This window comes from Anolis sagrei, chromosome 1, assembly GCF_037176765.1.
Source record: "Anolis sagrei isolate rAnoSag1 chromosome 1, rAnoSag1.mat, whole genome shotgun sequence".
NCBI classification, from domain to species: domain Eukaryota; kingdom Metazoa; phylum Chordata; class Lepidosauria; order Squamata; family Dactyloidae; genus Anolis; species Anolis sagrei.
In genome coordinates, this window is record NC_090021.1 from 28,956,725 (window position 1) to 28,974,195 (window position 17,471).

Below are 17,471 nucleotides of genomic sequence, written 5' to 3' on the forward strand. Positions count from 1 at the left end.
GCCTTCACTTTCTTCTGAGGCTGAGAGAGTGTGACATTTCTCAAGGTCACCCGGTGGGTTTCCATGGCCAAGTAAGGATTCAAACCATGCTCTTCAAAGTCATGGACCAAAACTCAAACCACTACACCATGCTGGATCTACAACTCAGAGTAATTATCACACAATTTACCTCTTCCTATTAATGCATGTATAAAAATGGATTGTATTTATGAAACATTTTAAAGTGCTGCTTTCGTGCTGAGAGTTAGATCTGACGTTTCATATCTCTTCCTTCATTCTCCCGTTGTCCTTCTCCTTCCTGCAGTGCTTCTACCAGTCTTGATTTGATTTCTGCTTGATGAACCGCAACGATAAATAATACAAAACCAAGAAGCCCGTGGTCATCCCAAACAAGATGAGATAAATTGCGTAGAGGGGATACGAATCTAAGCCCATTGTTTGGAGCACCTGTGAACACAGATATTGTACAATCAATGGTTAAAAAAGACAGTGAAGACATTCTCAGAGACCTCACAACCTCTGAGGATGCTTGCCCTAGATACAGGCAAAATGTCAGGAGAGAATGCTTCTAGAACATGGCCATATAGCCCAAAAAACCTACAACAACTCAATGATTCCAGCCATGAAAGCCTTCGACAATATAGTGAACACATCTGCCCTTATGTTCTGCTACTCTGCTGCTGAATACACATGCCCAGTATGCAACACATCTCAACACGTTAAAACAGTGGATGTGGCTTAATAAGACACAGAATGTCTACGCCCCACACCATTGGAGAAATTATACTGTTTAGCTGGTATTGCACCACCCGATATCCATCAGGAAATAGCAGCCAGTAATGAAAGGTCCGAATCCCTCTTTGAAGGTGAGAGGGTCGGTATAAAAAACCTCGAAATAAATAAAATAAATACACTGCCATATAATCCAGTTCATTTGGAATGAAGTCTATAAGTGTAAATCTATGCAAATCAGAATATTGTAGCATATATTGCATTAGAGTCATGAGTAAAAATGATTATTTTCCATCCATCCATCATATCTGACAAATTGTATTAAAATAATGTAATAAATGTAACTAGAAATAATTAGACTTACAAGTGATCCAGAAATTGGGTAAGTCACATTTCCAGACGTCATAGGGTAAGTCACTCCTTTCAATTGAATTTGCATTAATCCTTCAAAACTCCATCTGACAAAACTGACTTTAGAAAGCCACAATGGAACTGGAAACAGAGACAGAAAGAACATAATCCAATACAAAATGCCAAGATGAGTCGGGAACATCTCACATAGGCCATCTAACTCTGGGAAGTTGTGCTGTGCTTAAGAGATCCACTACATGTGTCAAACTCAAGGTCCACAGGCCAAACCCAGGCTGCCATGTCATTTTATTTGGTCCTCCAGATGCTGGACTACAACTTCTGTATTGCTCATCATCACAGATTATTAGAGCTGATGGGAGTTGTGATATAGTAACATCTGGAAGGCTGCAGTTTGTTCTGTTTAGTCAGGATAGTGGGGTTTGAATTTAGATAGAAGGCTTGTGGATAAGATGTCCGACTTCAAAATGGCCTTTAACCTTTTCCCAACCTCAGAGCTACAACTGCGCTTGGGTTTCTATTATCCTCAGTCACCATGGCAGATAATCAAAAGTGGTGGGAATTGTTCAGTAACATCTGGGGAACCCAAATTGGGTAAAGACTATGTAAGGTTTCACTTTGACATTAAGTCTAGTCGTGTCCCATTCAGGGGTGTTGCGCTCATCTCCATTTCTAAGCCGAAGAGCCGGTGTTGTCCGTCGATGCCTCCTAGGCTGGCATGACTGCATGGAGCACATTTACCTTCCCACCGAAGTGGTATCTATTGATCTACTCACATGTGCATGTTTTCAAACTGCTAGGTTGCTAGAAGCTGGGACTAACAGCCGGAGTTCACCCTGCTCCCTGGATTTGAACCACTGACATTTCGGTCAACAAGTTCAGCAGCTCAGCAGTTTAAACCACTGCGCCACCAGGGGATCAAAAAATATATTGTTGGCCTTCTATATCAATGGATTCTCCGTCTGTAGATTCAACAATGCTTTGAGGCAACCATAAGGCTGATGTGGCCATAGATGAAAATGAGTTTGACCCCCTGCACTACAGTCCCTTATATTGCCCCCCAAAAATTCCCCAAGCACTTTTCCTAGTGATATCCCTCAAGGAACTTGCAAGTACAGAATAAGCAACAACTGGATTCCCTTTTATGATGCTCAAAACCTGCTGTCTGAGATGGCGGTCTTACTTTGCCTACTGATACCCTGCTTGTATATCTAACGTCTCCAGCTCACCTATCCATAGGTTTTCCAAGCTTATCAAGAAACCTCCACTCAGAAAGAATGTTGTATACAATGCATTGCCAACAAAAGCTGAGATTTGCAATGTTGGCAGCAGTGCAGATATCCACATGGCCATGATCCGGGCGCAGTAAGTCAGAAGCATAATGAGCAACAAGTTCAGAAAGAAATGTTCTGGATCAGGGATGAGGTTTGCCAGCCAGTAAATGGGAATCCCATAAACGATGACAACGAAGCATTGTTCAGGAAGTTCTCCTAAAATCTGTTTGAGAAAGGAAACATCTTGAACACCGAGAAATCTTAACAGGCAAGGAGATTTTGACAATTGTGGTCCAAAAAGTAACTTTCTGGACCAAAAAATTGTGACAACTGTGGTCCAAAAATAACTTTTCGAAGTTCTAATTCTCTGTGTGAACCCCATAGAAAACTAGATTTTATATCTCTAAGGACTTTATGACACCAAATTGGGAGGGATAGGTAATATTCCAGAAGATAGGAGAAGAATTCAAAATGATCTTAACAGATTAGAGAGGTGGGCCAAAACTAACTAACTAAACTGCAACAGGAACAAATGCAAGATATTCCACTTAGGCAGAAAAAAAATGAAATGTAAAGATACAGAATGGGGGACGATGCCTGGCTCGAGAGCAGTATGTGTGAAAAAGTCCTTGGCGTCCTCATGGACAACAAGTTAAACATGAGCAAAAATGTGATGCAACGGCTAAAAAAGCCAATGGGATTTTGGCCTACATCAATAGGAGTAGAGTCTCTAGATCAAGGGAAGTCATGATACCCCTCTATTCTACCTTGGTCAGACCACATCTGGAATACTGTGTTCAATTCTGTGCACCACAATTTAAGGGAGATGTTGACAAGTTGGAATGTCTCCAGAGGAGGGCGACTAAAACGATCAAGGATCTGGAGAACAAGTCCTATGTGGAGTGGCTTAAAGAGCTGGGCATGTTTAGCCTGGAGAAGGCTGAGAGGAGACATGATGGCCATGTATATATATGTGAGGGGAAGTCATAGGGAGGAGGGAACAGGCCTGTTTTCTGCTGCCCTGGAGACTAGGGCGTGGAACAATGGCTTCAAACTACAGGAAAGGAGATTCCACCTGAACATTAGCAAGATCTTCCTAATGGTGTGAGCTGTTCATCAGTGGAACTCTCTGCTCCAGAGTGTAGTGGAGGCTCCTTCTTTGGAGGCTTTTAAGCAGAGTCTGGATGGACATCTGTCGGGGGTGCTTTAAATGTGATTTTCCTGCTTCTTGACAGGGGGTTGGACTAAATGGCCCATGAGGTCTCTTCCAACTCTGTGATCCTATGTTTTTATGGTTCTTCTCCTATAATAACATTGTTTCTAAAAACACTATATAATCCCAATTTCTTTTTCTTTTTTGTAGAACCATTTCAGGATTGCAATATTAATTCACACTAAAAACTTTTCACACACAGCAAATATTCAATGCCATAAAAATACAAAATGAACAAATAGCTCCATGTATAAAACACCTCTGGCTCCCTGTATCCCTCTTGTGCTTTCATGTTTTCTGCATTTCAGAGGAAAACTGCCGATCTTACAAGAGCTGACACCAATTACCTTAGCCGAGACATAGGAAGTAACTGAATATAATCCATCTTCAAATTCTTGATAAAGCACCGGCCTTTCAGAATGACCTACAATAGAAAGTATTTTTTTCTTAGAATGGACCCTCTGCTATTCATTCTTTTAAGCCATCTTCTACTGAATGTTGCTTTTCAGTCCCTAATGTACTTGCACTGATGGTGATAGTAGAGACTTACATTTTGTGATACTTTCAAGAATCACAATGTAAGGAATCAAAGCTCCTATCATAAACAGAAGAGCTGATAAGTCCTGAATAGACAGATTGCTTTTTCCATGGCCATAATAAAGGAACCCGATTAACAAAGACATGAGAAGGGTTTCAAATCCACGGATGAGAAGTGCTGAAAGGTCTCGGAAGTCATTGGAGATCTGGCGACTTCAAAGAGAAAAAAAGAACATGGATTATAAATACATGAAACAATGCAACTAGATGCCTTGAATTTTGGAAGTAATTATGTTTGCAACCAGGAAGGCCACTCAAAGTACTTTACAACTATTTGATTCACCACTCTTTCCTTTGGCAATATCATTGAAAGAGCCTCTGTAGGTCCCATTACTTTCTAAATTTGGCTGGTCCCAGTGTTGGCCTTCTGGTAAGCAACATCCCGCCTACAATAGAATATCACCATTAAGCTTTGGCAATTTTCATTGAACATGATGGTGCTTTGGGCACAAAATTTAATTTGCCCAATTCTTCCAACCTATCATAGAATCATAGACTTATGGAAAGACGGCATTTGGAGAAATCCCAAGGGCCCTTCAGTCCAACACCCTGCCATGCAGGAATACATAAATCACTCCCAATAGATGCCTATCCAGCCTGTTTGAAAACTTCCAGAGAGGAAGACTCCACTGTTGAACAGGTCTTACCTTCAGGAAGTTCTTCCTAATGTTCAGATGGAATCTCTTTTCCTATGGCTCTGTATCACCTTAACTAAGGCCCCTACTACACTGCCATATAAAATCCAGATTTTCTGTTTTGAACTGGAGTATATGGCAGTTTAGACTGAGATAATCCAGTTCACACAGATAATGTGGATTATCTGATTTGATAATCTGGATTATATGGCAGTGTAGAAAGGGCCTAGTTTGATAGCAAAGGCTGAAAAGTTACTTTTCAGAAAAATGAATATAATAACATGTTATTAGTTCATCCTGTATAGGGTTCATCTTCGGATATGGATGGTTTTAATGTGCCATTGTATTCATTAGCTTTAAAAGTAAGTTTCCAAGCTAAGTTCTAGTACTTATTAGTGTGCATCAGCTTGGCTTTCAGCCCTGGTCTTTATTACTCCTACTCATTTTATCCTTATTTGAATGGTAATGTTACAATTATATTGAAGAAAATGGAAGTTATTTAACTATTAGAAATATAGGAGAATATTATTGTTGTTGTTGTTGTGTAGTGTGTGCTTTCCATCTATGCAACCGTGAAGCCAACAGGAAATTGAACTGGGAAGGTCAAGAGCTTGAACATTGTTTCCATCCTACGTGTCTCGGTGTCATCTTAGATCAAACACTAGCATATAGGAAACACTGCTTGAACACCAAGCACAAAGCAGTTGCACGCAATAACAATCCTGTAGAAACTTACTGGCAGCACATGGGGTGCAGACCAAAAATTAATAAGAAAAACAGCTCTAGCCTTGTCTTACTCAACTGCCGAGTATGCCTGCCCTGTTTGGCATAGGTTTGCCCATGCAAAGCAAGTGAACATACCATTGAATGAAACATACAGAATAATCACAGGATGTCTTAAACCTACACCTGTTGATAAACTGTACAAGCTAGCTGGCTCCCCCCCCCCCCCCGATGTGTGACAGGAAGTTGTTGCTAAATGTGAGAGAAATAAGGTTGAACACTGTGAAAGCCACCCACTACTTGGCTATCAGCCTCCTCCCAGTAGACTCAAATCAAGGAAAATCTTGAAGACCCATGAGGGTCTTCCTCCAGGGGCAAACCAAGAATGGGTAACTTGGAAGTCCCTGAACAGACTGGAGAGGGCAGATCAAAAGACAACCTGGCAAAATGGCACTACCTGAAAGAATTCCACATCTTGTGTGACTGTGGAGCAGAACAGACAACTCCGCATCTGTATGCTTGTCCACTGTACCCTGCCTCATGTACAGAGGAAGAGTTGTTGGAGGCTTCAGACAATGCCATTGCTGTTGCCCGTTTTTGGTCAAAGGATATTTAGCCACCTGCGCTCCTTCTATTTTGATCAATTTTATACTAATTTATGCAATGCTTTTGATATGAAATAATAATAATTGTTGTATTGTCAAATGCTTATTATTATTATTCTGTTGGTTGTACTGAAATTAGTGTGCATCTTACAATCAATGGAATTTTAGAATTGAAGAAATGCGGTATTATTCTTATTCTTATTCTTATTATTCTTCTTATTATTATTATTAGGACTCAAAGCAGTACAGAACCAATTAAAACACATCGTTAAAAATTCACAAAATAGAGAAGTTAAAAAAAGAGATAAAACAATAAAAACAATGAACGGCGACAGAACTTCCAATTACCCTATTATCAACAGGGTGTTCAGGTCTTACAAACTCAGAGGTTTTTGGATTGAGTCTTTCCAGCTGTAATTCAATCTTACTCTTTTCCTACTGCCTTTAATGAAAATTGCCAAAACTTAATGATGAGGTTCTATTGTAAACAAGGTGTTGCTTACCAGAAGGCCAACACTGGGATCAGCAAAGTTTAGAAAGTAATGGGACCTATCTTACCAATCATATTGTCCAAAGTATGACAGTGTCAATTTAGTTATCTTGGCTTAATGGGATATTCTTTAGAGCTCCATCCACTGCCCACCTCAATTATGATTTGGATATTATTATTACTACCCCGCTTTATCTCCCCAAAGGGGTTTTACCTTTGAGAAGCATCAAGACAGATACTTCAAGCAGCATTACCTTAGTAAAATAGTGAACTGTTGTAACCATCCTGGCAAGTGATCATCTGAATGGGTGGCCATGATTGCCGTCTCTTCTAAAGTGAGTGGCGAGCTGCCAAAAGTGAAAGGAAAAAAGATAGAGAAATATTCCTAACTTGTATAAAGGGTTTTTTTTTTGTCAGATAAAACTTATGTCATTTTTTCCCTGTGATTTGCCTCGAGTCCCACTTTGGGAGAAAGGTGGCATATAAATTTAATTAATTAATAAGTAAATTTAACCTGGATTCAGAAACAGGTGTCATGCTATCCCGTTGGCTTCTTCTCCACATATGATCGCCAAAATGTCTGATGTTTTCATGGAACATGGCAGCAAGCAAGCTAACTCTCTGCTTACTTTCCATCTCTCTTTCTTCAGTATGCCTGTCAATGCTTGTCAAATCAACTGTAAGAGAAATCCCAACGAAAAGTCATAGATCCACATACCATACTCAGTTAACCCATTGCATACATGTGTGGCTTTACCTTTCCATTTACAATTATCCTTTTAAGGCTAGAGGAAACACTACTCTTACATTCAGGAACAATTTCATAAGTGTTGCCTCTGAAAAATCCTGCAAATCTCTTGGGAAGACAGGTGGACAAATGTCAGCGTGCTGGAAGAAGCAAAGATCACCAGCATTGAAGCAATGCTCCTACGCCATCAACTCCGTTGGACTAGTCACATTGTCCGAATGCCTGACCACCGTAGCCCAAAGCAGTTACTCTACTCCCAACTCAAGAATGGAAAATGGAAAATTGGGGGACAGGAAAAGATATTTAAAGATGGGCTCAAAGCCAACCTTAAAAACTGTGGCATAGACACAGAGAACTGGGAAGCTGTGGCTCTTGAGCTTTCTAGCTGGAGGTCAGCTATGACCAGCAGTGCTGTGTAATTCGAAGAGGCATGAATGGGAGAAACATGCCAAAAGGAAGGCGTGCCAAGCTAACCCTGACTGGGACTGCCTTCCACCTGGAAACTGGTGCTCTCTCTGTGGGAGAACATGTGGATCAAGAATACGGCTTCACTGTCACCTACGTACCACAGCATTTGGAGAACAATCTTACTGGGACAATGAGGGATCGCCTAATGAACGAACAAACAAACTCTTACATTCTTTTAATTGCCTACAAAACATATCATCAAAATTGTCTCCTCTTTGGAACAGTGTGTTTAAACATGTATTTAAAAGAAGCCCTTCTTTCAACATATGAAGTGACAGAGAATGGGTGGAATACGGAACAAAATTAGAATAAAATTTCCAGTTCTTCCCCTTAGGAAAGATCAGTTGACCATTGCTGACTGTCAGCCAACAAATAAGCTCAAAGAAAGGATACCGTCTAACAAGAATAGTATACCAACCATAGAAATCTGCAGGATTGCTGTATGTTGGACAGGGATATCCTATTCGTGTGAAATATTGGACCATATCCTGGGCTGCTCCAGAATAGACAGTGATGCCAGATGTCATCAAGAGAACCAAATCAAAAAGCTGGAAGATATCAGATCGTGGCTGGTGAACCGACATAAGGACTAATCTGTTTCCTCTGGCCAATCTGGACAGTGTTATTACTAAGTTGTGGGCTGTAAAGCTGTCCAATCCAGATGTGGGGTCACTGAATATCAGTATTCCTGCCAAAAAATGAAAATAAATTAATAATTGCACAGTCTGTGTGTGTATTTGATAAAACCCGCAGATTTCCCGCTCGACTTGTGATACAATGATCATGTTTTTAATAGAAGAGATTTTTAAATTGTGAAGGATGTCTGTTTGCCACAGCATAAGTTTGTCCCCATCCTATGTATTTTTTGTGCTTAAAGCCATTAGAGGCCAGTTTTTCACCATAAAATATTTTTTGAAAATTTGAGGGCTTTGGAATGGTTCCGCAAAATTAGGTAGGACACTACAAAAATTAGCTGAAGAACTACCATATATGTTTGCCTGCAGGCTTCTCTTTGTTGAACTGTTGACCTGTTCATTGCGAGCATTTTCCTATCATGATTACAGATATGTAAGGTGGAGGTCGCACTCATGGACTCCGTTCCCCAAGATATTGTCCTCTCCAGTTCCATTGATTATGCATGAGAGTGGACATCATAAGGGAGTCATCAGTACACATCTAGGCCTCCAATATGAAACCATGCTTTGTACTGTAACGGTGGTGCAGTGGGTTAAACCCTTGTGCCAGCAGGACTGAAGACCAACAGGTTGCAGGTTTGAATCTGGGGAGAGTGCGGATGAGCTCCCTCTATCATCTCCAGCTCCTCATGCGGAGACATGAGAGAAGCCTCCTACAAGGATGATAAAACATCAAAACATCCAGGCGTCCCCTGGGCAATGTTCTTGCAGACGGCCAATTCTCTCACACCAGAAGCAACTTGCAGTTTCTCAAGTCACTCCTGACACGACAAAAAACAAACAAAAACCTGTAACGTCCCTCTTTATTCTTACCAGGATTCCACAGCAACTGGACCCCGATGCTTACTCTCCTCCTCTCCCCCCCAGAAACGCCACGGATATACTCATTCCCTACTCTTGTATTTGCACATTGCCGTAACCTCAGTTCTGCTATAACATCTTCAACCTGCAGAATTTATGAGACAAACCAAGATTATCATTGTTTGCATTGAATAAAAGATTGTATATGTGTATCTCTATCTCTCTGTTTGTTTGTTTCTTGTCTGATGTTAGGGTTGTGACAGTTATTATTTTCCCCAATGGGCCAGGGACCAGCACTGTGTTTGTGCTGATTGGGGACAATTCTCTTCCTTCTATCCCCTTCCTTCCTTCCTTCCTTCCTTCCTTCCTTCCTTCCTTCCTTCCTTCCTTCCTTCCTCAAAACATGTCAAGGAAGGGCAGCACATCCTTCATGGATTGACACTGGTCCAGGAACCACCATGTTGAGTAGCAATGATCTAGAGGCCACTGTGGGAAGGGAAGCTGGAAGACTCATTGAATCACTGCTGTGAACCAGCAGGGCTTTTGTCTGTATTGCTTTGAGCCAAGAGGAGATTGAGAGGAGATAAAATAGCCATGTTTGAATATCTGAAGGGATGTCACATAGATGGGGCCAACTTGTTTTCTGCTGCTCCGGATACTAGAACACGAACCAATGGATTCAAATTACAAGAGGGAAGATTCAACCCAAACATTAGGAAGACTTTTTTACTGTAAGAACTGTTCAATAGTGGAATAAGTTGTTAGTTGACTGTCCATCTTTGGAGGTCTTTAGAATGGTAGTCAACTAGGATGATAGTTGTCTATCTTTGGAGGTCTTTAAACAGAGGCTGGGTTTCCTTCTCACATTATTAGTTTAGTTATGTATTCTTGCATGTCAGAGAGTTGGATTAGATGGCCCTTGTGGTTCCTTCCAACTTTATAATTCTGTGTCTTGAACTTTATTTTTGCATTAGATACCAGATTGCTCGGTCTAACATCTACACAGAACATGGAAAAGTTACTTTTTAGAAATAGCTACCAGAATCCCTCAGCTGGTGACTGAGTAATTCTGGGAGTTTAAAGACTTCCATCTTCCACTTCAACAATACATAGACAGTTGCCATTTACATATTTTCAAAACAAGCTGTTTGTAAAAACTCCTGTCATTTATTTTTCCTTGCATTCCTTTCAAGAGTCAGATAAGCATTTGGATGACAAGATGCCAATTCACATTTTTCTAGCTGTGAGCACCAAACAAGTAAAATAGCAAGGCATATAAAAACAGGACATGTTAGGCAAAACATGCTTCATCACTGATAAAAAGGACAAATAATCACATTCAGATGATGAGATTTTCTTTATCCAACAGTTCACACAGTCACTTAGCTAATGTTATTAAATACATTCTTGACAACTTAATATTTGTTCTAATTACCCTTTTTTTCCTTTCTGAATCTGAAATCTTTGCGAGACGTAGTTTTGCAATAAACAATAACGTTTCCTTGACTGTCAGGTTGGGGAGCAGTCTGTCATCTTCCCGAACATGGGCAGTACATTTCTTCACCAGTTGGCGAGTGGTGGGTTTTCCATTTATTAAAATTTCACCGGATGTAATTTTGCCTCCATGGTCCCTACATGTTATCAGATCAAACAAAGATGTCTTTCCACAAACTGGAAATAAAAGTTGTGAAAAAGATGGGTTTTATGAATGAGAAAGCTTGGAATATTACTTTTTAAAACAACTTTATTAATCACTCTGGTGTTTTAGCAGGGTACAGCGTTTGTAGTGTTACTGCTTTTAAGAAAGGTAGTTTGCTATGGTATGTGTTACAAACAATTTACTACTACTATAGTGCCACTGAAAAATGCAGAGAAATTTGTCTCTCCCTTGTGGCCACTTCAGATATTGCACCTTGGAAAATTTGGGGGAAATACAGAAGACTTTGCAAAGCAATCTCTCTCAGCCATGTCACAAGTCAGCCACACACTTAATCCTTTCTTCTCCCTCTTAGCTCAGATTGAGTCTCAGTGATTGCAAATAGGCAACTCATTCTCATTTTCACTGAAAAGGATTGATTTACAGCCATAGACATATATCAAACAAGTAACTGGATCCCAACAAATTATGTCGAAAAGTAAAATTAATAATGACCGGTATATCTTCTTACAGATACAAGTTGCTTCCTAATTCTACTGTCTGAATGGAGAGTTATGTACAAGTTACTGCGTTATCATTATCATTATCATTATCATCATATGGCCTAACTAAATATGACAGGACAGTGACAGAAAATTTTATCCAAATTTCTAGGTCTATTCAAAGGTAAAGTAATAATGGGTTGGGTTGCATTATATACGCAAACCATTGTAATAAGCAGACACAAGGCCGCCTTGAGTCCCCCTTTGGGGGGAGAAGAGCAGGGTAGAAATGCATGAAATAATTAAATAATTAAATAAATAAATGAAATTCCCAGAAATCCCAGCCAGTTTATCAGCTGTTAGGATTTCTGGAAAGCCAAAACACCTGGGGACCCACAGATTGAGAACCACTGGCTCAGAGCAATACCATGGCTGGTGTGTTGAGACACTCTTGTCAAGAGTAAGAAGATAGGCAAATATTCTTGGGTTCCTAGAAGTGATGTAGGACTACTGCAAAAACTCAGTTGACACAGAAGCAGGCATATTCCTTACCAGAGCTCTCTATGAGGGCTAGCATCTGCCCACTTTTGACTTTAAAGCTCATGTTTCGTATGGCTACCATGTGAGATTCCTTGTCTGTGGCACGTGTCCAAGGCATTTCCAGGTGTGCCAATTTTTCATACCAGGGAATCTGTGAAGCCACATTAACCTAATCAAAAATAAAGTTAGAAATATTCATCCAAAGTAATTTTTTACAGGTCAAGAGTTATGGTGGTGTAGTTGATATAGTACTTGCATCTACCTTCAAATTCTACCAATGTCTTTCCAAGGAAAGCTTCAAACAATTTCATGATTTTAGCCACAGTGACTATCAGTATTTCCTCCAGAAGTATTCATGACCCTTCCCCAAGTATTCAAACTGCATTTTTAAATACAAGTACATTTAGAAATGATGACTAGTCATCCTGTTAGACCAGTGTTTCCCAAAATCTGATTATGCAGGTTTTGGACATCACCTCTCAGAATCCCTGATCATTGGCTATGAGAGATGAGGTCCAAAAGTTCTGGAGGACGAGCATTTGGGAATTGCTGTATGAGAGAGTTTGTTGCTAGCAAGACTTACGGTCTTGTAATTGCTTTGTATTCATATTTGTGATTATAGCATCATGGCAACAATCACAAATGTCCCTGAAACCCACCTTAAAAGCCAGTCAGCTGTCTCCTATACTGAAACTCTGTGGTGTTGGCAAACAGGATGTTGCCACGTGATGTGGCCACCATTCAATGGTAGGAAGGGATTGGTTTCATCATCCTGTAGCATCCTGCTTGCCGACATTACAGAAAGTCATTGCTTAGTAGCGTTGACTGTTTTTTACAGTGGGTTTCAAGGCTTGAGCCAGGAGACGGAGTACAATGGTGCTTCTATACTGTAGAATTAATGCAGTTTGACACCAGTTTAACTGCCATGGTTCTATATTATGGTATCTGGGAGTTGTAATTTGGTGGAGGCAGTCGCACTCTTTGGCAGAGAAGAGAAGACTACAGCTCCCTTGATTCCATAGCATTGTGCCATGACATTTAAAGTGGTGTTAAACTGCATAAATTCTACAGTGTAGATGCACCTTTTGGAAAACTCTCTAAGGTCTCACCTGTAGTATTTATTTATTACAATTATTTGTACCCTGCCCTTCTCAACCCCCACTATTGGGGGCAGCTTACAGCCGGCAACGATTTGATGCCCCCTCAAACAACATAATAAATACAATAATTACATGTAAATAAAACATTAAATTAGTTAAAAATTAAATCCATCTAAAATAATACTGGCTGGTTAGCCTTATCTAGAATCGAAATTCTGTAACCAGCAACACAACCAGTGACACAATCAAAAGCCTGTCCATACTACCATATAAAATCCAGATAATCTGCTTTGAACTGGATTATATGACAGTGTAAACCCAGCATGCCTGAAAACTCTGGCTTGCAAAGCATCCTGGATTTACTTCTTGATGACAAATCACAAACCAAGATAATTTGCCAGCTAGCGGAGATGAAGTGTGAAAAGCTTGTGCTGAAACAAGCAAATGTCTTTCAGTGCATGTGTTACCTGTATCATTTAGTTTGACCCCTAGTTTGCACATCTTTGTGTGCATATCTCTTCCTTGCACCTCCAGCTCTTCCTTCTCACACTGCAGTGATCCAATATACTTCCTCGCCGTTTCCATCCTCCTCTCCCCACTCTGAGTCCCCTTTCCTTCTGACCCAGGTCGAACTATTTAAACCGTAAAAGATTTACAAAACATTACCTGTCACTCAGGGATATTTCTTGTCACTTTGGAGAATAGCTTGAACATTTAAAGCAGTTTGTTTTTAACCAAGCACTCTAACTTCAGGCTATGATAGAACAAGATGAATATAAATCAATGTTACCCTTTACCTGGTAGCTGAGGTCTCTAACTTCTAGAACATTTGATTTGCCATTATATGTAAAATACAGGCTGTTGTCTTCCGAGCAAAAAATACTGTCTTGAAGATTTCTCTTTTCCTGTAGAAATCATAATTAGAATGTCACTAGCTTAAAATGTAGTCTCAAGAAAGTAAAAGGGAAGATGATAAAACGCTAATGATACGTTGGATGCTTGATGCATTCGCTGGCATACAGTTGGCATTTTGGGATCATTCCAAAGGTTGGAAGAGTGCAAGTCCCATACGTACCCATGTCTGATAAAATATGTCCTGTCAAAGGCTTTCATGGCTGGAATCACTGGGTTGCTGTAGGTTTTTTCGGCCTATATGGCCATGTTCTAGAAGCATTCTCTCCTGACATTTTGCCTGCATCTATGGCAAGCATCCTCAGAGGTTGTGAGGTCCTCACTACCTCTGAGGATGCTTCCCATAGATGCAGGTGAAACGTTAGGAGAGAATGCCTCTAGAACATGGCCATATAGCGTAAAAAAACCTACAACAACCCAAAATATGTCCTCTAGGGCAGTGGTTCTCAACCTTCCTAATGCTGTGACCCCTTAATACAGTTCCTCATGTTGTGGTGACCCCCAACCATAACATTGTTTTAATTGCTACTTCATAACAGTCATTTTACTACTATTATAAATCATAATGTAATTCCATAATGTAATGGAAGGGTTTGGTGGGCATTGACCTTGAGTTTGGGAGTTGTAGTTCACCTATATTCAGAGAGCACTGTGGACTCACACAATGTCAAGTTTGGATCTGGACCAAACTTGACACAAATACTCATTATGCCCAAATGTGAGCACTGGTGGAGTCTGGGGGAAATAGACCTTGACGTTTGGGAGTTGTAGTTGTTGGGATTGATAATTCACTACAATCAAAGAACATTCTGAACTCCATCAATGATAGAATTGGGTCAAACTTCCCACATGGAATCCCCAACAGAAAATACTGTATTTTCTGATGATCTTTGGCGACCCCTCTGACACCCCCTCGCGACCCCCTCAGGGGTCCCGACCCCCTGGTTGAGAAACACTGCTCTAGGGTTTTTCTACATTCCCCAAACATTTCGACTGTATGCTTCCACCAGGAGTTATGACAGAGTCTCACTGGAAGAGTTCCAGGTGTTACAGCCTTTCTACCTAAGGGATTTATTTCAACCACTCCATTATTTTGTTGGCCTTTGTGTATGCTTTTCCCACATCCATGCTGGGACCCAAACTGTCACTATACTGGAAGGGAAGGACAAGATGGGAATAATGCTTAATCTACCAACAAAATGGTCCTTCAGTCTCCTTATTTCTAGCAGTGCTGAAATTTTAGTGGAGCATTTAGAAATACAGCTTAGGTATCCAAACAAAGGGCAAACAACATTTCTATTAAATGTAATGAAAAATACAGGAATTTTTGATTTGGACCATTTCCAGCATCTCTTGTTCTGGAATGCTAGACATTTACAGCCTGACATGGTTACACCCTTGATCAGAACTATGCGCAGTGTTTTCTCTGTGACTGCACCACAGATGTGTGCAAAAGTATTTTGATAATTTTCTTGATGGTCCCCAATGTACGATTTGCTTCCTTCTCCTGCTTTTATAGCTACTGCAAAGCAATGAGCATTTTAACAGAACACTGGGCTGCCTTGAATCCCAGTTTTGTGAAAAAGGCAAAATATAACTAATATTAATAAATAGAAAATAATAACAATGGGTCAGAAGCAAACCCTTTTTCTTTTGGTATATCATCATGATCCCGGCATGCATCTAAACCAGGGACTCTCAAACTTTTAAAGCAGAGGGCCAGCTAATGCTTCCCCAGAGTGTTTGGGGGGCACTATGGTTTGGAAAAAAATGAACAAATTCCTATGTACACTGCATATACCTTACTTGTAGTGCAAGAATAATACAATAAATAATACAATATTTAAAACAAATCACAATTTTAATTAATGTAAACTTACCAGTATTTCAGTGGGAAGTGTGGGCCTGCTTTTGGCTGATGAAATAGTCAAGTTAATTAGGATTGTTGTTGCTGTGTGCCTTCAAGTCATTTTAGACTTAGGGTTGCCCCAAATTTAGGGCAGCGGCTGGATAAATGACCTTAGAGGACTGCATCCAACCTGTGGGCCTTAGTTTGACACCAACTTAATTGTTGGGAGCCCTCAGTGGTGCAGTGTTACACAGTCTTATTTGCTGTGACATACTGTGTTTTTGTGTCAGTCAAATAATAATAATAACAATTATTCTTTATACCTTGCTTTTTCTCTCCACAAGGAGACTCAAAGCGGCTAATGGAGTCACTCTGTGTGACAATATAGATGCTCCCTTACAATGTGTAGGTTGTTGTTTTTTTGACTAGGTGTACAACAGGTCACACATGGTTTACAATAAAATACGTTTTCCAAATTTGAAGAGATCCTTTTGGAGCTCTTTGGAATCATTTTAATCAAGATAATATGGTGCTGTCACCAAACGTATCCTCTTCGTACTTCCCCTTCTCTAACTCTTGGTTGTTTGTTTTTGTATGCATTCAAGTCATTTCCAACTTATGGTGAGACTTTGGATCTACGGCCCCTTCTGCACTGCCATATAAAATCCAGATTATCTGCTTTGAATTGTCAGATAATCTGGGATCAGAACCTGGGATAGTGTAGAAGGTGAACCCGTCTGGGAAACCATGGTTCACATCCTTGCTGGAATCCCCAATTTATGGCATTCATGAGACAAACCTATTTGTGAGACCAAGGTTCATTCTCTCTCCGCTTCAGAGGAAAGCAGTGGCAAAATGCCTCTGAATAAATTTGCCAAGAAAAAATAACCCTGTGCTATGTTTACATTAGAATCATCATAATTTGGAAACAACTTAAAGGCACACAACAACAAACGTATAGTGTGCTTTTCAAGATAACAGTGAAAAGAATGGGTCTCCAAAAGTTTACAATCTAAATTTCAGTAACCAAGGAGGTGACTTGGGGAAAGTCACAAAGCTGTATTGTAGAACATCAGTAGCTTCTTTAAACTCATGAACACGCTGGTGTACTAATCCAGAGCTTTTCATGCATCTGTCTGTGCACAAACTCCATTATTTCCCTAATTAAAATATGACATTTGCTGATAACATGTTATTGATTGATTTTGTACCTATGTTAATCGTCCAATGTTTATATGCAAATCCCTAATAAAATCACTTCCTATCTGATCATGCTCTGGGGTTCAGCATTAAATTTCACTCACCTTCTGAGCCTCCTCTTGTCCCAAGACATGTTCCAATGGAAACATTTTCAACGTGTCCTGCTTTGCTGTGACTATTATTTTTCACCTTCTTTCCCAATTTTCTTCTTTCTTCTCTTCTCACTGTCTAATCACCATCTCCAGTTCGCTTGAAGAAAGCAATACAGACTAAAACACCTAAGCCACACCTAGTTGTGAAGCTTTGTGGCTACTATTGTGCTATAAAAGAAACTCAGGTTAAAGGTTCATCAGATAGCGGTTATGGCTGACCTATCACCTC

At 40.1% G+C, this 17,471-nt stretch overlaps 1 protein-coding gene across 1 annotated transcript; it reads right to left on the reverse strand.

The window, feature by feature from the left end:
• Window positions 1–243: 243 nt before the first annotated feature.
• ABCG8 (ATP binding cassette subfamily G member 8) lies at window positions 244–17,239 on the reverse strand. The gene is made up of 13 exons (XM_060779585.2): window positions 17,195–17,239; window positions 13,927–14,034; window positions 12,042–12,198; window positions 10,786–11,021; window positions 9,363–9,495; window positions 8,273–8,542; window positions 7,153–7,315; window positions 6,893–6,985; window positions 4,139–4,338; window positions 3,936–4,012; window positions 2,331–2,598; window positions 1,097–1,224; window positions 244–447 (listed from the first exon to the last, which is right to left on the reverse strand). Exons 1-13 carry the CDS (start codon window positions 17,237–17,239, stop codon window positions 310–312), a joined length of 2,016 nt encoding a protein of 671 aa, XP_060635568.2. The 3' UTR covers window positions 244–309.
• Between the last annotated feature and the right edge of the window lie 232 nt (window positions 17,240–17,471).